Below are 19,582 nucleotides of genomic sequence, written 5' to 3' on the forward strand. Positions count from 1 at the left end.
CACCGACGGCGGAGTCAACCACGCAGGGCTCGTCAGGAGCAATTATAGGGTGAGTCTTGCTCAATGCTCACCACGACATTCAGCTAGGAGGAGCCGGGGATCAAACGAGCAACCTTCCGCTTACCAGCCAACCCGCTCTACCTCCTGAGCTAATGCCGCCCCTTTTTTGCCGACTCCTTATTTTAATAGTGCTGCATACTAAATATTTTGATAAATGTCTTACAAGAGCTTCTAAATGGCTTTGGGATAATCAACGTGAGGTGCCTTGGCATTGTAGGGGACAATCCAGGGGTCCCTGGACCACGAGGCAATCCCCTGTAGGTCTTTAACAACGTGCAAGCTCTTAGGGTATTTGCAAAATGGGCTGTATTTATATATTGTGTTGACGGCAATATAGTTTCGGCTACGAGATCATATGATACAATTCATTGGAAGGCGTATTAATTTATTAATAAGGTACCCGTGGGTGGGATGCAATACAGAATCAACAATATAACCTAGTCAGATAGGTTTTATTTTTAGATTAGTATAAAGCCGTATAGCCATAACGTGTTTAAATCATCATCAGCGCACGTCCTTATTTCTTCATTCATACTCCAGCCAATCAGCATGCGTTTCCTGTTTCCAGTTCGACGAATCACCTCCGTCCACGAGGTGCAGATAGTGGGCGGGCACAATTTATTCAGATGAACATTTGGCACGTCCAATGAAACGCTGATAATTTACACAATCCATCAAGAATACGGTGCGCTGGACCAATCAGAAACAGAGAGAGGCGGTGCTTTCGCTGTGCAACGACTGACCCAAATCCACACGTGATCTCGCTGTAGTTCCAGGTAGTCACATCACAGAGCCGGAGGTACGTACTGACACACAAATGTCACTTTTAACACACTTTTATTCAACATCCGTCCATTAAACCATTGCGATTGATCCTACTTGCAGTGTACAATCGGTTGCTTATCGTGGTTGTTATTTAAAGGCCAAGCTGTTCTCTCGGGCTGCCAGGCTAACTGTGACGTTAGCTAACGTTGAGTTCATTACGAAATGTTGGCCAGCAACGTGGACAATTACGCTCTTTTTTGTCATGTAATGTGTGGTCTTGAGGTTTGAATGAAAACACATTTTGTAGTTTTGAGGGCCTTTCTCACAAACGTGGGGGAAAAATGGTTAGTTAAGCGGGACCGATAGCTGAATGGTACTGGTTAGCCGCCGTGGAGCAGCTAACTTGTGCAGAATACGGGTTGTCAACCTGAGCCTCGGTGGTCGGACTGCGAGCACAGAGAGGCTGTCCGGGCTAGGCTGCTGCATAATACACGTTGTCTGAACTGAATGAGCCCCAGAATGTGTGGGTAGGGTGCAAATCCTTTAATAAATCCTCTAGCAAGCTTAACCTGCTCATCGTGCAAATGAATGGGCCGGTCATCACCGAGACCCCCACGTCTTGATAAATTAGCCATTATACGCTGTAAGCTCGTGTGGCCTGTGTTGGGACCTACGGGATCCGACCTACCGGTTTGGCTTGGATCTTTCTGGAACATTCTCCAGAAAGTTTGCACTTAGAGTTCTGGACGGGTATTACAGGGGAGGTCAGTAGTCGTCAGACCAGTTTGACACACTGGTGTGTTTATTTACTAGTACAACAATGTGGGGGCCGAAATGGGTAGTCAGTTGATTTGGTCCTACGACCTTTGCCGGTGCTAAGGTGAATGAGGATTTTACTGATGACGACAACCTCATTTATCAAACTAGTCTCTAGGAGTAGCTTCTCATGAATCTGTATGGTTAACTAGTGTTTAAATTGTAACTTTCTATAGTTTGTTAATATGGTGTTCTTGACATAAATGTGTTACAGATTCTGTAGTAATGCTAATTCAACGTGACTGTTGGAGAATATGTACCCAGTCACTTCACTATTATCATAAATGATCTGATGGATGACTTGGAGAGCAGGTTGATTCACCTAACAACCCTTGAGTATTTCACATTTTTTCCTGAGGCTGTTTTAAGAGATTATTGAGTGAGGGCTTCAGAATGGAAATATTATGGGATATTGTCTGTTACAGCCTGGAGCCTTGTTAGTGCATAAGCGAAAAGCTAGAATTTTTGACAGTTTCCCTGCCTGAAGACTGGTTGCACCTCCCAATCCGCACATGAATGCATGTGACCCTGTCAAGAATGAGGGGAGTGGTGGTGTAATTCCCAGGCTCCCATGCCTGTCTTTCCCCTAAGCACAGCATGCATTCTGGGAAGAAGGAAGACATTGAAGTCGTTTTTTTTGCTTTTTCTATTTGTAGTGCTGGGGTTTGGATTTTACTTTTGTTATTTTAGGGACCCCACCCCCTGCCCCTTATCTTGCTTGCAATGCATCCACCCCCCTGCTGAAAATATTCCCCTCTGCACTCAATTTACATCCTAAACTGTCAATCAGTCAAAGATGGGGTAGGCAATTTATTTCTAGCTAGCTACTTGTTTTGGGGGAGTGGCCTTGTAGAGGGGTCTGAACTGAGGGGGTGGGGGGGGGTTGATTTTGTTGGATACTTCAAAATCTAGCTTACTCTAGCTGGTTCCTCTAATTCACTGGCGTAGCTTTAATGACTTTGTTGAGGTATATATTGTATCTTTGAACTCAATTGCTGTGTCCAGCCATGACCCGGATGTCCAGTTTGGGAAGAGCCGCCCCACACGTTGGCAGGCTAACTAATGCTAGTATTCACTGTTTTTTTTCCTGCCAAGGCTAGCCCTGACAGTTGGGGGTTTACAGCCAAAAGAGGCTGAGATAAGATTAGGTGGCCTTCGTTTCTTCAGGGCCATGTTGTGGTGGTGTTGCCAACTGGGATAGTTGCCAGCAGAGTTTATACTTGCTCCTCCACTGAGGACCTATGTGGTGATAATAATGACCCCAACAAAGTGCATTTGTGAGCATAGCATATTGTTTGAAACCAAGGGTGGGGTTTAGGGTGGCTGTCTCATTAAGTTGGTATGTTCTCCCTGTGTTAACATACTGGGTAAATCGGGAATGTCCTGTTCCAAGAGAACGACAAGCAACAAGACCAGGGGTGTTTCTTTCCGGGAGATAGGCTTTGGCTAAGAACAGACCTAGATCCTCAAGGGAGATAATAAAGACTAGCTAACCACGGTCTCCCATGCGGTGTGGGTAAACCATTTACATTGACAACCAAATCAATGATTTGCTAGTGACTTATCTCTTTTACGCCCCACTTAAGTAATACGGACCTCCAACAGACCCAAAAACAAACAAATCCTTGTTGGGTTTGTTAACTAGTAGACTAGCTAAGCTGACACACATTTGCTTGATAAAGTTAGGGGTACTCCCCCTAGCCGCCCCAACTATGCTCTGACACTACTGTCGGAATAAGAATATTGAGATGTGTTGGAGGAATATGAAATGGCACTGACAGATTGAGAGGATTTATTATTGCAGCGTTTGGCTTTTATAAGATAAGTGCAGGTTGGTGCTCTGTAATTAGAAGGCTGTGGCATATATCAGCCATGATCCCTCGGCCTGTTGGGCTAGCCAGGCATGTTAATCTCATGTTCCTAAGCTCATTAACCTGGCAACGATCTCTGTGTGATATGTGTGGCAGGCTAACACGTGAGTGCTAATTTGGTTGAAAGAGGCAAGATGTGCTGGCTTGTTGGTGTCAAGAGGTGGAGACTTTCGTGGGACACTCCCGGGTTAGTGTCCCGAGTGATTTTCTTCACTACACCGCGGAAATTGGAAGCATAGGAGCCGTGAACAAATCTTTAATGTGCGACTGCGTCACTCTCTGATGTTGTTTTTTAAGGTTTGTGTGTGTGTGACGAGTAAACGTCCTACTCTATAGGGCCGTTTGTGTGTGTAAGCAGTAAACGTCCTACTCTATAGGACGGTTTGTGTGTGTGACGAGTAAACGTCCTACTCTATAGGACGGTTTGTGTGTGTAAGGAGTAAACGTCCTACTCTATAGGGCCGTAGTGTTTAAGAGATGGCTGAATGGACTGAATACAGTGTGTTCCCGGGGTGCATTCATTCCATGGGGACTAATCTCATTAGGGGCAAAGTGCTCTAAAGCGGCTCATCCTAAGGGTCTTCTGTTGCCCCTATGGCAACGGGTGTCAGGGCAACCAGGGTCCTAGGCCTGTCGCCAGCTGTATAGTAAGCAATGTTGGGGGGTGCACGTCAACAGGCATGTGTGCCTGGTCTACAATGACAGGAACAATTCTCAACACCCAGTTAAACGGGGTTCACTTCCTCGTGGGTTGTTGGTGGTGAATCAGAATACCTTATTAATGCTTCAGGGGAGGCTCTTCAAAAGATATTAAAATGAATGAATTGCAAATGAGGCACAAATAGATAGACATAGAAATGGACATAATAAAAAATGCTTTTTTGAAATGTAAAAAAATATGGCATTTCTTGGTAGATGGGAGGTAAGATGGTCTCTTTCTTAGGGTTATCCAATCAGCTACAAATCCATACAGCTATGAATCAATACAGCTCCCATCTCCACAGTTCATTATCATGTTAATGAGAATCTCAACAAAACCCACCTTGAGTTCCCCCCCCCCCGCCCACCCTGCCCTACCACAATTTCAGAAAAACATGACCTGCTTGTCCGTATATAGAGCTGGGCAAAACATTAAATCAATATTGTTATCACTGAATCTGTCTGGATATTGCCATGGATCTTTTGGTCTTGCACAGCAATAATATGATGCTGTGTAAAAGGAATTATCTGAACTGTGAAGTGATTCCCTGGGTTTCCTAGCCAACATAAATGCTAGCTTGGTTATAGCTTCCATTTAGTTATAATCTTTTCCATTTCATATGTGCAAAAACCAAATATCCTCCCGTTATTTTCAAAATATGAAGCGTTCAAATCCTTCTTGGTCTCCAACATTGCCCGGAGTGTTTTTTTTCTGCGCATCTCTTATTGGCTTACAAGACTTACAATCTCTCTTGCCCACATAATTTCCCGCCATCGAGTCTGCACTGGTGCAAAATGCATAATGTGTTTGGGAAGAGATGCAGCGGATGTAGGGATACAAATCTGGCTGAGCCCATAGTGGTCCTAAGCCCCACTCAGTAAGCACATACTGAAAATCAGATCCTCCCTATCAATGTTTCATCTAGACTAGAAGCATTCATAGTTGATCAAGTATTATTAAGGGGATTTCGTTCTGACTCTGATAGGGTTCCTGGTTTCCGCTTTCCATCTAAAAACTAACAACTACCAAGAGTCCTCCGTGGGGTGTTACAGTTGTGTGCCATTTCTGCTTAATTGCTAAATTACTGCTAAATTACAAATACTGTACAATTAATAATTTGTCATTGTAACATTCAGTCACAAATTAACCTTGACACAAGCCATGTGAGTGATTCTGAGATTGAACTACGCTATGACGTAATGATTAATGATGTAAAATGCTCTTCCCCCAGACCATGGCGCAGAAGTTGAGGCTGTGCGTTGTTGCTGTTCTGGCCCTGGCCCTGATCAGCCTGAGTGTAGCCCAGGGGCCCACCGAGGAGGACCTGGTAGAGGACATCATGGGAGACGAGATGGACGTGGAGGACGACCTGGACCTGGGCATCGCCGGAGACGAGGAGGAAGAGGAGGCAGAGAAGGAGGCGGAGCCAGCAGCCCCGGTGATTCCTAAAGTATGACACCTCATCTCTCGTTTCTTATACTAAAGACAATGAAATGAAACCTCATGGTCCTGTTAATACTTACTATAAGTCTGATTGTTAAAACAGTCCTTCTTCCTAAAAATGTCCTTAACAAATTGAACATGATAGAAATGGACCAAGAGTGCGGTGTATTTATCTTTTTCTTAATTGACTTTTTATCAATATAGCCGTATTTTGCTGTTTCTAATTAATGTCACTGTTTAATTATTCCAGCCCAAACACAAATGAATGAATGTCATTGCTCCATAGAGATGACAATGTATTCCTGTTTAACTTAATGCTATCTCAACCAAGACCCTGATGGTTTCGGCTGGTTAACCATTGAACCGCTCTCCCCAGTGTACCAGTGACTCAGCATTCCCCTCTTAACGGCTCTTCCTGCGTTACGTTGTCTAGGTGACCTACAAAGCACCAGAGCCAATGGGAGAACATTTCTTTGCAGAGTCATTCGACCGGGGGACACTAGACAGGTGAGCCCCCATTGAAGCCGTTGCAACCTGTGGCTCTCTGCTAGCATGGACTTCTGAAATCCACTGGTCTGGTTTAAATATATATTACAATGACGCAACCAGTTTTTCAGCCTGGGATTTATCGGCAGGTCAACCGCCTACCATGACTGGTCTGGATGTAGTTTAGATTTTAAATTTTTTTAAACTAGTGTTTTCAAATTCATGATGAAATAATTTGATGTGTTTGGTTAGTCTGTCAGCATCTGTGGATTATTATCTCAGGTGTGTGTGTGTTCGGGGGGGTGGGGGGCTGTGAAGGGTTCACACACAGCTGGAATAACAAAGGATCAATGTGAAATTATCATCTGGTCACTAGAAAAAAATAACTCATTTTTAAAACAAACACACAAAACATCACTATAAACATTATCCTTGATGATTATCCCTTTAAATGTCTTCATTTAAAAGAAAGTGTTTTTTCTTTTTAAACTGGGCCGTTGCTTTTCTAAACGCAAATCAAAGCCACAGTAATTCTTTCCCAGACGGTCGATGGTGTATTTGTAGCAAATCTCTCCATTGACAAGGGGATTAAACTCTTGTGAAAACATCAATACCAGTCCGGGAGTGTTTGATTTGCTAATAATTGATGTTGCCAGACACACAACGGCATCTGAATATTAAATGAATGTGTTGATCTTTGGGACACTTGTACCAAGCCTCTTGCCCCTTTGATCGTTGATTAGGATGCTCAGGATTGGTCTTGCAAAAACCTTCCTTCACTATGGGCGTCCTCACCCAGAGTCCTCCGTGGGGTGTTACAGTTGTGTGCCATTTCTGCTTAATTGCTAAATTACTGCTAAATTACAAATACTGTACAATTAATAATTTGTCATTGTAACATTCAGTCACAAATTAACCTTGACACAAGCCATGCGAGTGATTCTGAGATTAAAATTGTATGTTACAGACCACAGAATGTGGTCTGTAATTGCTGTCCTTCAAAAGCTTTCAAAACACTATTAATGAACCATTGTCCTACACTCCCACATTTGTCTGATGTGGTTAAAATTATGTTCCCCTTTTCGTACTTGCTTCTGGCTTAGGTCTAGTTATGGCTGTAGATAACGGCTGGGACAACTTCTTGTTTTGGTCAATATAATGATTCAAAACCACACTGATGTGTCAGAAAGCATAGCCACTCGGTTTTCGTTTGCATTGATTTTATGCTGATCACACAGACGATATCCATGTGTCTTTTAAATGAAGTATTGTTGTTTCTGATTGGTTCACAGCTGGGTCCTGTCCAAAGCCAAGAAGGAGGACATAGATGAGGACATCGCCAAGTATGATGGTAGGTCATGGACCAGTCAATCGATCATCAAACTTGTATAGATTTTTTTTATATAGCACAAAATGCTTAACCAGTGAAACATCCTTAAGGAGAAATAAAAAATAGCTAAAATAATAAATCAGAATTGTCATGGTGTGGCGTCATGGCAATTCTCCTAGATTCATACCCATTAATTAAAATGTATACATTTAGTCATTGCCGCGTATTATCGGCTCAATATATGTAAGCTTACCGCAAGACAACTGTTATCTACAGACGATCATATGGAGAAACGCCATGTAACGTCCAGTCAAGCCGTGCCAGGTGTTCTGTGGAGTGAGGTGTCCACGTAACCATGTTAACACCTGCACCCATGCTGTATTTTCCAGGTAAATGGTCCGTGGAGGACATGAAGGACAGCAAGCTCCCCGGAGACCAAGGTCTGGTTCTTAAGTCCCGGGCCAAGCACCACGCCATCTCTGCTCAGCTCCTGCGACCCTTTATCTTCGACACCAAGCCCCTCATCCTCCAGTGAGTGCACACACGTCTCCAGCTGAAGCCCAATGATTCTTAAACCTTCCTCTGTAGCGTTTCAGTCTCATTGTGTGTTTATGTTGGAGGGCTTAGTGTTTTATGGTCTTTTCTGATTTGTCCCCCTCTTTCCTCTCTCTCTGTCTCTGAAGATATGAGGTGAATTTCCAGACTGGTATTGACTGTGGTGGAGCCTACATTAAGCTGCTGACTCAGACCCCAGACCTCGACCTGGTAAGACCACACACACAAATATAGACTCGTACACATAAAGATTAGGGATGCACCGATTGAGTGGCCGGCAGTTTTTCACATGACCGGCTGGTCGGTCAAAAGTATTCCGGTCTTAAGCCGGTCAAATGCACCCGTATCATGCAGCGTCAGCAGCACACGTGCACACAGCCACGCACATGCAGGGGTGCCAACTCTCACGCATCTGGTGTGACACTCACGCTTTCAGCATCAATCTCACGCTCTCACGCTCGTGTATGAAATATCACACCAAATAGCCAAATATCTTTAAAAAAATAATAATAATCAACGTTTGTCCGTCTATTCAATGTTGATCACTCACTACTAGACCACAGAATATACAAGAAACATGCTTGTTAGCTCGATCTATCCATCTATCTATCTATCTATTCGGACCGACTGCATTGACTGCAGTGCAGGCTTATCTACAACGTCCTCCCCGCACTACCTGTTGATTCGCCGCTTCCTTGCGTCTTTGAGGTACCCATGAAAAGTTTCAAAAGTCAAAGACGTGCGTTGGGAAGATGAAAATAAAGTCTTGGTTAAAGGAGAATGCCTGTGTTTTGCACTTAGAGACCCCTTTCTGGGTTGTCTAGGATGAAATGGAGTGTTTGACACCGACATTTTGACGATTGGTCCTGTCTCGGGTATTGGGCTCATTGAGAGTCGCCCCTGCCTGCTTCAGAATGCCTGGCGACGTGCATGAACAAACGGAAAAGGAAAGGGGGGCTCTTTGCGTTTGGTTGTAGTCTTTTCGCTCGGTTCTAGCCCTACTGTTGAGATTGAGAACCGAGTGAAAAGACTACAACCAAACGTAAACAGCCCCCCTTTCCGTTTCTGACTAACGAGCAATGAGTCTTCCAACAGAAATCAATTGGATTTACAAAATGCGATAAATGCCAAATAAAACACGGCAGAAAATGTATTTCGCTACGATACTTGATTTGGAAAATCAACGAACACCACTAACCACTCGATGAGTTGCACATTACTGAAAACGTGTTTAGCGTGTTTAACGTTTAGGGTTGTTTTAAGGACAGGTTTGTGCATGCACATTGGCAGCCATTCTGAAGCTGGCAGGGGCGATTCTAAATGAGCTAATACCAAAAATATGAGCCATATATTCCCAGGAAAAACCGGAAATCGGAATTGGCCCAGAAAATGGCAATTGGTGCATCCCTAACATTCACAGATGCACACATAAATATACACATGCAGACACGCATACAAATATATGTTCAGAGCTCGGATACAAATAGTCCCATAACCAAAGGCACGTACACATTCACAGACACGCAGCCATACATCCATACATAATTTCTGTCTGACTAAATATGTACAAGCACGCACACACACACACGTATACAAGCAAAAATACTGGTGCAATCGCATGCATTATTTTCTGTACTATCCATACTCTTATCAGGAGCTGTGCACATAAGGTGGCTTGTATTTAATCTTGAGTGTTAAATCTGTGTGCCTTTTGCTGTCTAGGACCAGTTTGTGGACAAGACCCCATACACCATCATGTTCGGACCGGACAAGTGTGGCGAGGACTACAAGCTGCACTTCATCTTCAGACACAAGAACCCAAAGACGGGTGAATACGAGGAGAAACACGCCAAGAAACCAGACGCCGACCTGCGGACGTACTACACTGACAAGAAGACCCACCTCTACACGCTAGGTAATACCCATGCTACATGCTAGATAATGCACATGCTAAGTATTGCACAGGCCCCATGCTAGTTAAGGCACATGAAAGGTAATGCACATGTTACATGCTAGATAATGCACTACATTCTAGGTTATGGAAATGCTACGTAATGGGTAATGCACAGGCTGGAAGATGCTCATGCTCCGTGCTAGGTAATGCACATGGTACATGCTCGATAATGCACGTGCTAGGTAATTTACATGTGACACACTAGGAAAAGCACACGCTAGGTAATGCACACATGACACATTATGTAATGTATAATCTTCACCTTATCTACGCTAGGAAACCAATGCTTGCTCTATGCTATTCGATTTTCCCTGCTTGATGGGTTTGGTCTCTCTGTGGCCCCCTAGTGTTGAACCCTGACAACAGCTTCGAGGTGCTGGTTGACCAGACTGTGGTGAACAGTGGAAACCTGCTCACTGACATGACCCCCGCTGTCAACCCCGCCGCCGAGATCGAAGACCCCGAAGACCACAAGCCAGAAGACTGGGACGAGATGCCCAAGATCCAGGACCCCGACGCAATCAAACCAGAGGACTGGTGAGTGTTGCATTTTGGGTAGACTGGCCGGCCACAAGCCCTGTGTACATGTTGTTTTAACAAATGGTTGGTGTTGAACATGTGGGGTTCGCATCTCATCAAAAGGCATTGGGAATGAACAGAGAAACTGATAAATGTAACATTATCTGGCCGTTATTTAACAAGCATGTGTTTTGTTGGATTTTTTTTTTAAACTAGGTTCTGTAGCACTACAAATGTTTTTTTAAAACTACTCCAATTACGTGTGTGTGTGTGTGTGTGTGTGTGTGTGTGTGTGTGTGTGTGTGTGTGTGTGTGTGTGTGTGTGTGTGTGTGTGTGTGTGTGTGTGTGTGTGTGTGTGTGTGTGTGTGTGTGTGTGTGTGTGTGTGTGTGTGTGTAGGGATGAGGATGCGCCTGCTCAGATCCCTGACGAGGCTGCTGTGAAGCCCGACGGTTGGCTCGACCACGAGCCTGACTACATCAGCGACCCCGAAGCCCTCAAACCCGAAGACTGGTACGACCCCGTGATGAATGGACCGGTGTATGGAGGGGGGGGTTCATTAACTCATGGTTTAGGTCTATAGACTGGTACGACCCCGTGATGAATGGACCGGTGTATGGAGGGGGGGGTTCATTAACTCATGGTTTAGGTCTATAGACTGGTACGACCCCCTGATGAATGGACCGGTGTATGGGAGGGGGGGGTTCATTAACTCATGGTTTAGGTCTATAGACTGGTACGACCCCCCCATGATGAATGGACCGGTGTATGGAGGGGTTATGGGGGTCGGCTCGGGAAGTGTTTGGTTCATTAACGCATGGTTTTGGTCTATAGACTGGAGATGAGATTGATTACCTCATCAACATGCTAGGCCCGCTCATCCCAGCCTCCTTCTAGAAGTCAATACGTATGCGTATACGTTTGTGCTTTTTTCATTGACTGGTTTGCAATTTTTTTATATAATACAAATCAAACTGCACTCTTTATGCAGTAAGTTGTAGTGTAACATAAACCAAAGGGGCACTCTAGTCATTGTAGCCAGTCATATTTCTTTTGTCAATCTGAGCAAGTTTAGCAAAGGAAAACCACAACACAGGAGGGGACACATAGGGGCCACGGTAGTGTGATGGGGTGAACCAGAAAGGTTTGAAACCCAATGGCCATAGTTTATGTGCAAGCATCCTTGAGCAGGATAATTGACCCCCTTTTTTTTGCCGTGATGATATGTTTAAGATAAGTATTCACTGCATGTCGCGTCAAGTGAAAGCCTACGAGTGACGGTAAAGGACGCTCACTCACCAGGCCACAGTAGCCCCTAGTGACCCCCCTTGGTTCTCCTCTGGTTCTCCTCTCCAGGGACGAGGATATGGATGGCGAGTGGGAGGCTCCACAGGTGCCCAACCCGGCCTGCGAGACGGCCCCAGGATGTGGCGCGTGGCAGAGGCCCAGCGTTGACAACCCCAGCTACAAGGGCAAATGGAAGCCGGCCATGATCGACAACCCCAACTACCAGGTAGGAGATCAACCCCAACTACCTGCCGATGTTTAAAAATGTCACCTCAACATGGAACGAAAAAATGAGACTGTAACCAAAACCATATCATTTTGAAGTCATTGATTATTTGTGTCCAAAATAATAATTGCGTTAACATTTCAACCCAAGTTAAACTGTGTGTGTGTGTGTGTGTGTGTGTGTGTGTGTGTGTGTGTGTGTGTGTGTGTGTGTGTGTGTGTGTGTGTGTGTGTGTGTGTGTGTGTGTGTGTGTGTGTGTGTGTGTGTGTGTGTGTGTGTGTAAAAAATATCTTTTGCTTTGACTAAAAGGATATGTATTTAGACTAGACCCGGCCTCTGTTCACTGAACAGTAGAACCAAACTCAACGGCGCACCCTCTTCCTCCCCGGTCTCGTAGGGCGTGTGGAAGCCCCGCAAGGTCGCCAACCCAGACTTCTTCGAGGACCTGCACCCGTTCCGCATGAGCCCCTTCAGCGCCGTGGGCCTGGAGCTCTGGTCCATGTCCTCTGACATCTTCTTCGACAATTTCTTCATCACCAACGAGCGCAACACCGCCGATAGGTGGGCCACCGATGGCTGGGGACTGAAGAAGGCTGCAGAGGGCGCTGCAGAGGTGGGTGGGCCTAGACCTGTCTTTGTTGTTGCCAGGGAAGCGACAGTAATGCTTCCTTGTCCCTCCTTCATCCCTCGTTCTGTGTCCCCCGTCACTTCTCTCAGCATCCTGCCATCGTTATTTCTTGGAATGACTTGTCCTCATGGTCATTCCAGGAGATCTGACTGGTTGGGTCTCTAGTCGGGTTGTGTAGCATGTAGCTAACAGGCTACCCTGCACTGCAGCTCTCCAGCAAGTTCAATGCCACAAAACTATTCCCTGTTTAAATCTATAGCCCCGTTGTAGTGCATAGATAATCAAGCATGCTTTTGATCCCCATATTCATATTAAATTGCAAATGTGTCTTTATGCACGCCAACATTTTAAGTCTTGAGTTTTGCCGGTGCTTTGGAGTTTGTGTTGTAGCAACAGTAGACTAAAGACTCCAGGAGGACAGAGTCTCTAGTAGACTTAACGATGCCACCGAGGCTTTGAATCCCCCCGTGGGGGACAGACATGGATGTTGCCAGAGATGGCTCTGGGGGTTAGTGCCGTTTCCACAGCAATGGGATGATTGTTTGACGCTCTCTCTCTGCTCCCTAATGAATATTCTTATCGGCATAAAAATACAATACCTCTTATCCTGAATTAAATCTGTGCTTGAGGCACTGCTTGATAAGGACTCGTTCAGTCCCAGCACCAGGATGAGATAAATATCTGTGCTCGAGGCTACTGACCACAACATACAGGACCATGGGCACACGGTATCTACGAATAACGCACAAGGAATCAACATAAAAGGAATTGGTGGTGTTGCACTCATTATGAGAAGGACCCATTAATGCATCTAAAAGTAAATGGGCATTTTTGTGATGTTCACTAAGTGACCATAATGATGGATCTGGATGTCTTGTATGCTCTGACCTCTCTGTCTCTCTCTCAGCCTGGCCTGGCTACACAGATGCTGACAGCCGCCGAGGAGCGTCCCTGGCTCTGGGTGGTCTACGTACTCACAGTGGCCCTTCCCCTCGTTCTCATCATCGTGTTCTGCTGCACTGGCAAGGTCAGACAACGCACAGTACGCACGCACGACAGATACACCTGATGGATGCATAACAACAGACGCATAACAGCAGCACAGCTGGAAACGAGTCACCCCCACAACAGAAACCTGGCACACACAGGAGCACAACGGAAAACGTGTCAGTGGGGAAAAGCATATTTCCTCAAGATATGCTTAAGAGACTGAAGCTTCACGTGAAGCTTCACTTTCATAGCGCAGAAGGTTTTTGCTTTTACACAGCCACCCACGCATAAAGAATGGACTATTTAAATCATTATCATTTGACAGAAACACAGAGTTTAAACTTTAGGTTTCTGTGGCATAGTACTGTTTTGAAATGGTAGCTACTAGTGAGTTGGTTCTATTACAGCTACCGTCAATAACGCGAGGACGTATATGAGTAGTATGAGTATGATTGAGTACTGACCTGCCGTCCCGCGGTCTCCCCGGCTGTCCACAGAGTTCTGCAGACAGAGCTGGGAATGAGTTCAGCCTCAGGGGATTACAGGAGGAGCTAAAGGGAGCCTGCCAGCCCAACCCTGTCCCTGCCTCCACCGCGGTGAATCATGGCGTACCGAACCCCCCCCCCCCCCCCCCCCCCCCCCTCGTCACCCCTAGACCATACTAGCCCCGCGCCGGTCTCGGGGCCGTGTCGCCTTGTGCTCTCAAGGCCCCGATATTCAAAACAAACAAGTAAAACAGACATTGGCGTGTTTGCGTGGACAAAAACGACAGGTTCTTTACCAAATGGAAATGCCGTATCTGGCTTGGGTGCAGGGTACTGACTACTCAGCCCAATAAGTCCATCATTTTGCAATCATGTCCCAATACACTGCGGTCAACAATATCCTGTGGATGATTGAGTTTCGCCTCACCGCGACTCGCATCATGAAACAAGCCCATAAATCACAGTGGCTGTATTGGGCTTTGTCGCAATCGCCCTGTTAATCAGCAGCCTGTGTGAATATGCCAATTTCAGAATGTATCGTGGCCTTAAGTGTCCTTGTGTGTTTGGTGTTGATTCTCGCTGGGTCCCACTTTTTCTTTCGTAGTGATCAAGGTGTCTAGTTTAAACTTTAAAGGGGCCCTATTTTAGCACCAGGTGTTGATTGTGATGTTGAAGCAATTAGAAGAGCTGATGGCACAGTCCACTGGGGGGACTGTTCTGTCATTAATCTGTGTGCACGCTCCCACCGGGGATTTCACGATATAGTATGTTTTACTAATGGTAAGTTTACATCACACCTGGTGGTAAAAACTGGGGTTATTTTTTAAGATGCTCTCTTCAAAGTGCTTTCATGATGTGCTGAGCCATCTTATCTACCTCTTTAATTGGGTCTCCTGGGACTAAGACTGTAGGTGGGGTTGGGGAGGATTAGCTAAGCATCTTTTGAACCTAGATGTCTTACTCCTACGGTGCAGTTCCCCATCATGCTAGCCGTGGGGAGGGATCCTGTACAGTTCCCTATCACAAAGACTGCTTCAATGTTCAAAATGGTTATTATCCCTCTGGGGAAATCCTTTCTTTCTGCTAACCCTACAATCCAGAAACGCACGACAGTATACACCCGACAAATCGTCAGTTAGCAAGACGGTCACAAACAAAAGGGGAGCCCTCCACAGGATAACATGGGATACATCAAAGCACAGGAAGGGTTCTGTGAACTTCCGGTTCCGTCGTCCCCTCCCTGACCTACGACCTCTAGACGTGTCTGAGTTCCAAGGGGGCTGGTCTCAACGCGGCCTCTCTTCTCCCGGTCCCAACAGAAGAAGTCCCCCGAAGCGGCCGAGTACAAGAAGACGGACGAGCCCCAGCCAGACGTGAAAGAGGAGGAGGAAGCGGTGGAGGAGGAAGTCGCCCCCAAGGAGGAACAGGAGAGCGCTCAAGGTTGGTCTTCATCTCGTCCCTTTTCTCTCGATACGTTCGTACCGCTGCTTTGGTCATTTAACGAGACGCTTTCCTCTGAAAGCGACTCCTGGTGGCCTTTTGAGGTGCATGTAATTAAGGACCTCCCTCCCCCCCCCCTCCCCCCTTGATGCAGAGAAAGTTGTTTGCTGGGAGGGCAGGGACCGGGGATTTGTATTATGGTGCATTGTGTGTGCATCTGCTGTCCATTGATGGTGTTGTCTTGTAGCAGCAGATAAGAAAAGCGATGCAGAGGACAGCCCTGCAGAGAAAGGAGAAGAGGAGGAGGAAGCACAGGACGACAACGACGCCTCTGCTGAGGTAGGAGGAGCTCAATAGAAAGGCCAACACGCTCCTGTGTGTGTGTGTGTGTGTGTGTGTGTGTGTGTGTGTGTGTGTGTGTGTGTGTGTGTGTGTGTGTGTGTGTGTGTGTGTGTGTGTGTGTGTGTGTGTGTGTGTGTGTGTGTGTGTGTCCCTCTAAGACCTCACCTGTGTATGTGTTGTCTGTCTAGACGCTGGAGGATGATGTCCTCAGAAGATCTCCCAGGAACAGGAGAGTCAGGAAGGACTGATCAGGCTATTAGAGCTCTGCCCTTCTGTCCCCCCCGCCGCCCCCCCCCCCCCCCCCCCCCCCCCCCCCCCCCGTCTTCCATCCTCTCCTCTGCTTCCACTCTAACCCCCCACCCCCACCCCCTCCCCCCCTCCTTTGAGTTGGAGTAGATCAAATGAAAGCAGTGGCGCCGTCTTTCATCAAAACACGCCACCACAGTTTTTGCCGCGGACATCTGATACTGAGGATGATGATGATTCCAATATGATGAAGACCGATTAACCATGTAGCTCAAGGATTTTTTTTAATCTTTTTTTTTCCCTGGAAAGGATAACTCCTATAAACTTCCTGCACCATTCCGAATCATGTGAGCAGAAGCAAAGCGGCGGTGGCCATGTCGATCTACCTACAACGTCAACAGTGTTTAATTAGCCCACTAGCTGCCCTGTTATTTAACTTATAAGCTAGATCACCTGTTAACTCTGTAGCCTCTGCTCATTGGCTCCAATCAGCAGCCCTTGTTCAATTTGTTAATGGGCAACCCTAGAGCTTGTACATTAGAAAAACGCATCTCCGCAACCCTTATCTCTCTTCCCCTCCCCCTCTGTCACTCTTTTCATCCCTCACTCTTTGATCTGCTGTTTCTCGGGTTCTGTGTTCGTTCAAAGTGAGATGGGCTCTGTGTAGCACAGACACTGGTCACGGAAAAGCGCCTCCACGTTTGTTAATGTTGTAATATCAGTGAAATCCTTGTGTTTAGGGGATGCTAAACATCTCACCCCCTGCATGACCCTGTGTGTGTCCATTTGTGTTTCGTATGCGGTGGTGATTGGCCAATGTTCCCCGCCCCACCGAGGTCAAGGCCTGAGAGGAAATGTCTGAGGTTCATTCTGTTTGGTTCAAAAATCTGCTTTTTTTTTTTTTTTTTTTTTTTTTTATTATATAAATACTGTGCATGGCTTTTTTGTTATTTTGATTTTCTAAGTGTTTTTTCTTTCTTCCTCCAGTCTATGTACTAACCGGTTGTAGTAGTTTGTTGAGAGTAACTTTTGTAGAAAAGCAATGTGTTCAGGTTCTAGCACTGCAAGACACTGTCAGTCTGTCAGCCGGTTGGTTGGTCCACTAGAGGGCGCTAGTTATATGTGATGTACCTTGGCTGGCAGGAGCTTTGGGTTATCAGGGCAGGGAGTCGCTCCTGGGTTCCTCAACACTGAGTCATGCTTATGAAATGGAGCCCTGGTGGTCAGCATCACCCACGCATGGCGTGGTCTCTGGTGACTCAGCTCATCTTGGAGCTCAAATATTATGCAGCAGCAGCAACAGACAGCCGCCCCCCCCCACACACACACACACACACACACACACACAACCCAATTTGTCAACCGGCCTCCTTACTCTTAAGCAGACCAGGGAGACTCCTCTATTCTGTCCAATTGACCCCATATGAAATGAAGGAGGCACTAAAAAAAGAGGATCGCTTATCAGTGAGTTTTGAAATGTTCCTTGTTTTGTTTTAAACTTAGACTCACTCACTTGCGGGCCGTTCACAAGTAGAGTTCAAGAGTTTTGTGTTTATTTGCCCCATGTTTCGAAAGATTTGGCACTTGTGAAGGAACCAGAGATTACACATTGAACCACACCTTCTGTGAGCAGGCTGTCTGATGCTGCGGAGCATTTTTAGTCCATTTTGAGGTCCAATTGCAAAATCCAGTGGAGAACTTCAACGGTAATACTTGGAGACAATTGGATGAGCAAAAATCTAGTCCTGTATATGTGAGCTTTCTGATGTATTTATATGACGTGCTAAGTAGCTAGACCAGGATTGGCTCCCTTCACACTTTTCACCATCAAGACATGTGCCTATTGGTCGTTCCACGGTGACTTCAGACGGCTGATGAAGTGTTTCGTGATGGTGAGCAGTGAGAGGAACATCTTAAATCATGTTGTGTAAGGAATAGACTCGGGAAGGTCAGACGTCAGCTCACCTGTAGCTGCGACTTACTTTGTCACGTCATCGTTTCTCATGGCAACAAATGGTTTAACGGTTCAATCCGGAATACTTGGTTTAGATTCCGCTTCAAGGAGAGGAGAAATGGGAGCCTTTTTTTGTTATGTTTTTCTTTATGTCGGGAGATGTCAAAAGATGTTGGATAATCTCAAAGGGTAAACAAAGCCAGTTGGTTTTCACTGTAAACCAGACATCCATGGCCATCCAACATCCCACCTCCCCCGGGCCTTGTGTTGGACGTCTGAGAACAAGAATGTCCGAAGTAACATCCAGAAGATGTGAATGATGAACATTCTGAGGATGAGTTTGGCACAAGATGTTTTCCTCCATTTTTTTTCTTTTCTTTTTTCTCACTGTTGCGACAACTAAATCTAGTTTCAATTTAGTCATGTTTGGTATCGGCTGCCTAGATAGCAGACGTCTGGACTGAACAGTGCACTGTCTAACTCTGCTTTAATTATGTGTTCTTGTTTTTTTTTTATTTTTTAACTCTTAACTTGTCAGCAAGCCTGATTTCTGCTTGTTCCGTGTACATGATAGAGAAGTAGATGATTTACAGGAACGAGCTGAATGATCGCTTTGAAGGGAGATACTGTGATCCAGAGGAGCTGTGCGGTACCAGGACAGCTTCTGTCCAAACCGACTCCCCAACTGTAACGATCAATAAAAGATCTAATGAAAACTTTTGTCTAGTTTTTATTAATTTTGTATGAAGTAAAAAAAATAATAATGATGAAACCTAAGTTAATGAATCAATTGATCAATGGTATATTGCTATAAATCCTAAGTAATTTTACTTGTACCATGACTATTTTTTTGGGGGTGGTGGGGAGGCGCTGCTTGGTTTGTGCGATGTGCCCTTGAAGACTAAAATGTATAATTAAATAATAATTGCATTTAGCAGAAACTTTTCAAACTCTTACATAATCAAGATGAATCCATTATGACTACCATTATTATCATCTCAAAGCGTACAAATCGTACTAAATAGACCAATAAATGTGTGCTCTTTGAAAACATTTGAATGCATTTTTTTTACTCCAGGGCCCTTGGGTTTACCATCTGCCAGCTGACAGAGCGGTGTAAACCATGGAACCAGGTGCGGCCTGGTTGAGGCCTTGTACTTGTTATTATGTGCTGGTGGTCTGTATTACCAGTGGAGAACCTTTGAGGACTATAAAAGAGATCTGAAGCTCTTAATAGATGAAAAATTATGGAGAATTCCATAATTAAGAATATAATATGACCTCAAAATGATGGACATTTGCTATTGTCGTCTGCCATAGTGCCAGCCAATCTAGGATAATGTATTGGTCAGAGTGTCGTTTGCCGGAAGGTTTTGTGTTCATTCCCTAATGCTTGTACTGCTGCTTAGTGACCTGAATTACCCTTGTTTATCACCATATAGATTTATAGTAATGTATTAATCATTCATCATGATGATAATGACCA

At 45.4% G+C, this 19,582-nt stretch overlaps 1 protein-coding gene across 2 annotated transcripts; it reads left to right on the plus strand.

The window, feature by feature from the left end:
- The first annotated feature begins 789 nt into the window (after positions 1–789).
- On the plus strand, positions 790–19,038 carry canx (calnexin). Of its 2 annotated transcripts, none has more exons than XM_084469847.1 (15): positions 790–859; positions 5,444–5,662; positions 6,089–6,162; positions 7,434–7,492; positions 7,861–8,002; positions 8,155–8,236; positions 9,749–9,941; positions 10,328–10,517; positions 10,898–11,011; positions 11,855–12,011; positions 12,409–12,624; positions 13,547–13,666; positions 15,434–15,554; positions 15,805–15,893; positions 16,085–19,038. In XM_084469847.1, the coding sequence occupies exons 2-15, from the start codon at positions 5,447–5,449 to the stop codon at positions 16,142–16,144; spliced, it is 1,833 nt and encodes a 610-aa protein (XP_084325973.1). In that variant the 5' UTR covers positions 790–859; positions 5,444–5,446; the 3' UTR covers positions 16,145–19,038. The 2 variants fall into 2 exon arrangements, with proteins under 2 accessions (XP_084325973.1, XP_084325972.1); XM_084469846.1 differs by having other exon boundaries at positions 15,802–15,893; positions 16,085–19,037.
- The last annotated feature ends 544 nt before the right edge of the window (positions 19,039–19,582 follow it).

This window comes from Micromesistius poutassou (assembly GCF_964030765.1).
Source record: "Micromesistius poutassou genome assembly, chromosome: 6".
Taxonomy (NCBI): domain Eukaryota; kingdom Metazoa; phylum Chordata; class Actinopteri; order Gadiformes; family Gadidae; genus Micromesistius; species Micromesistius poutassou.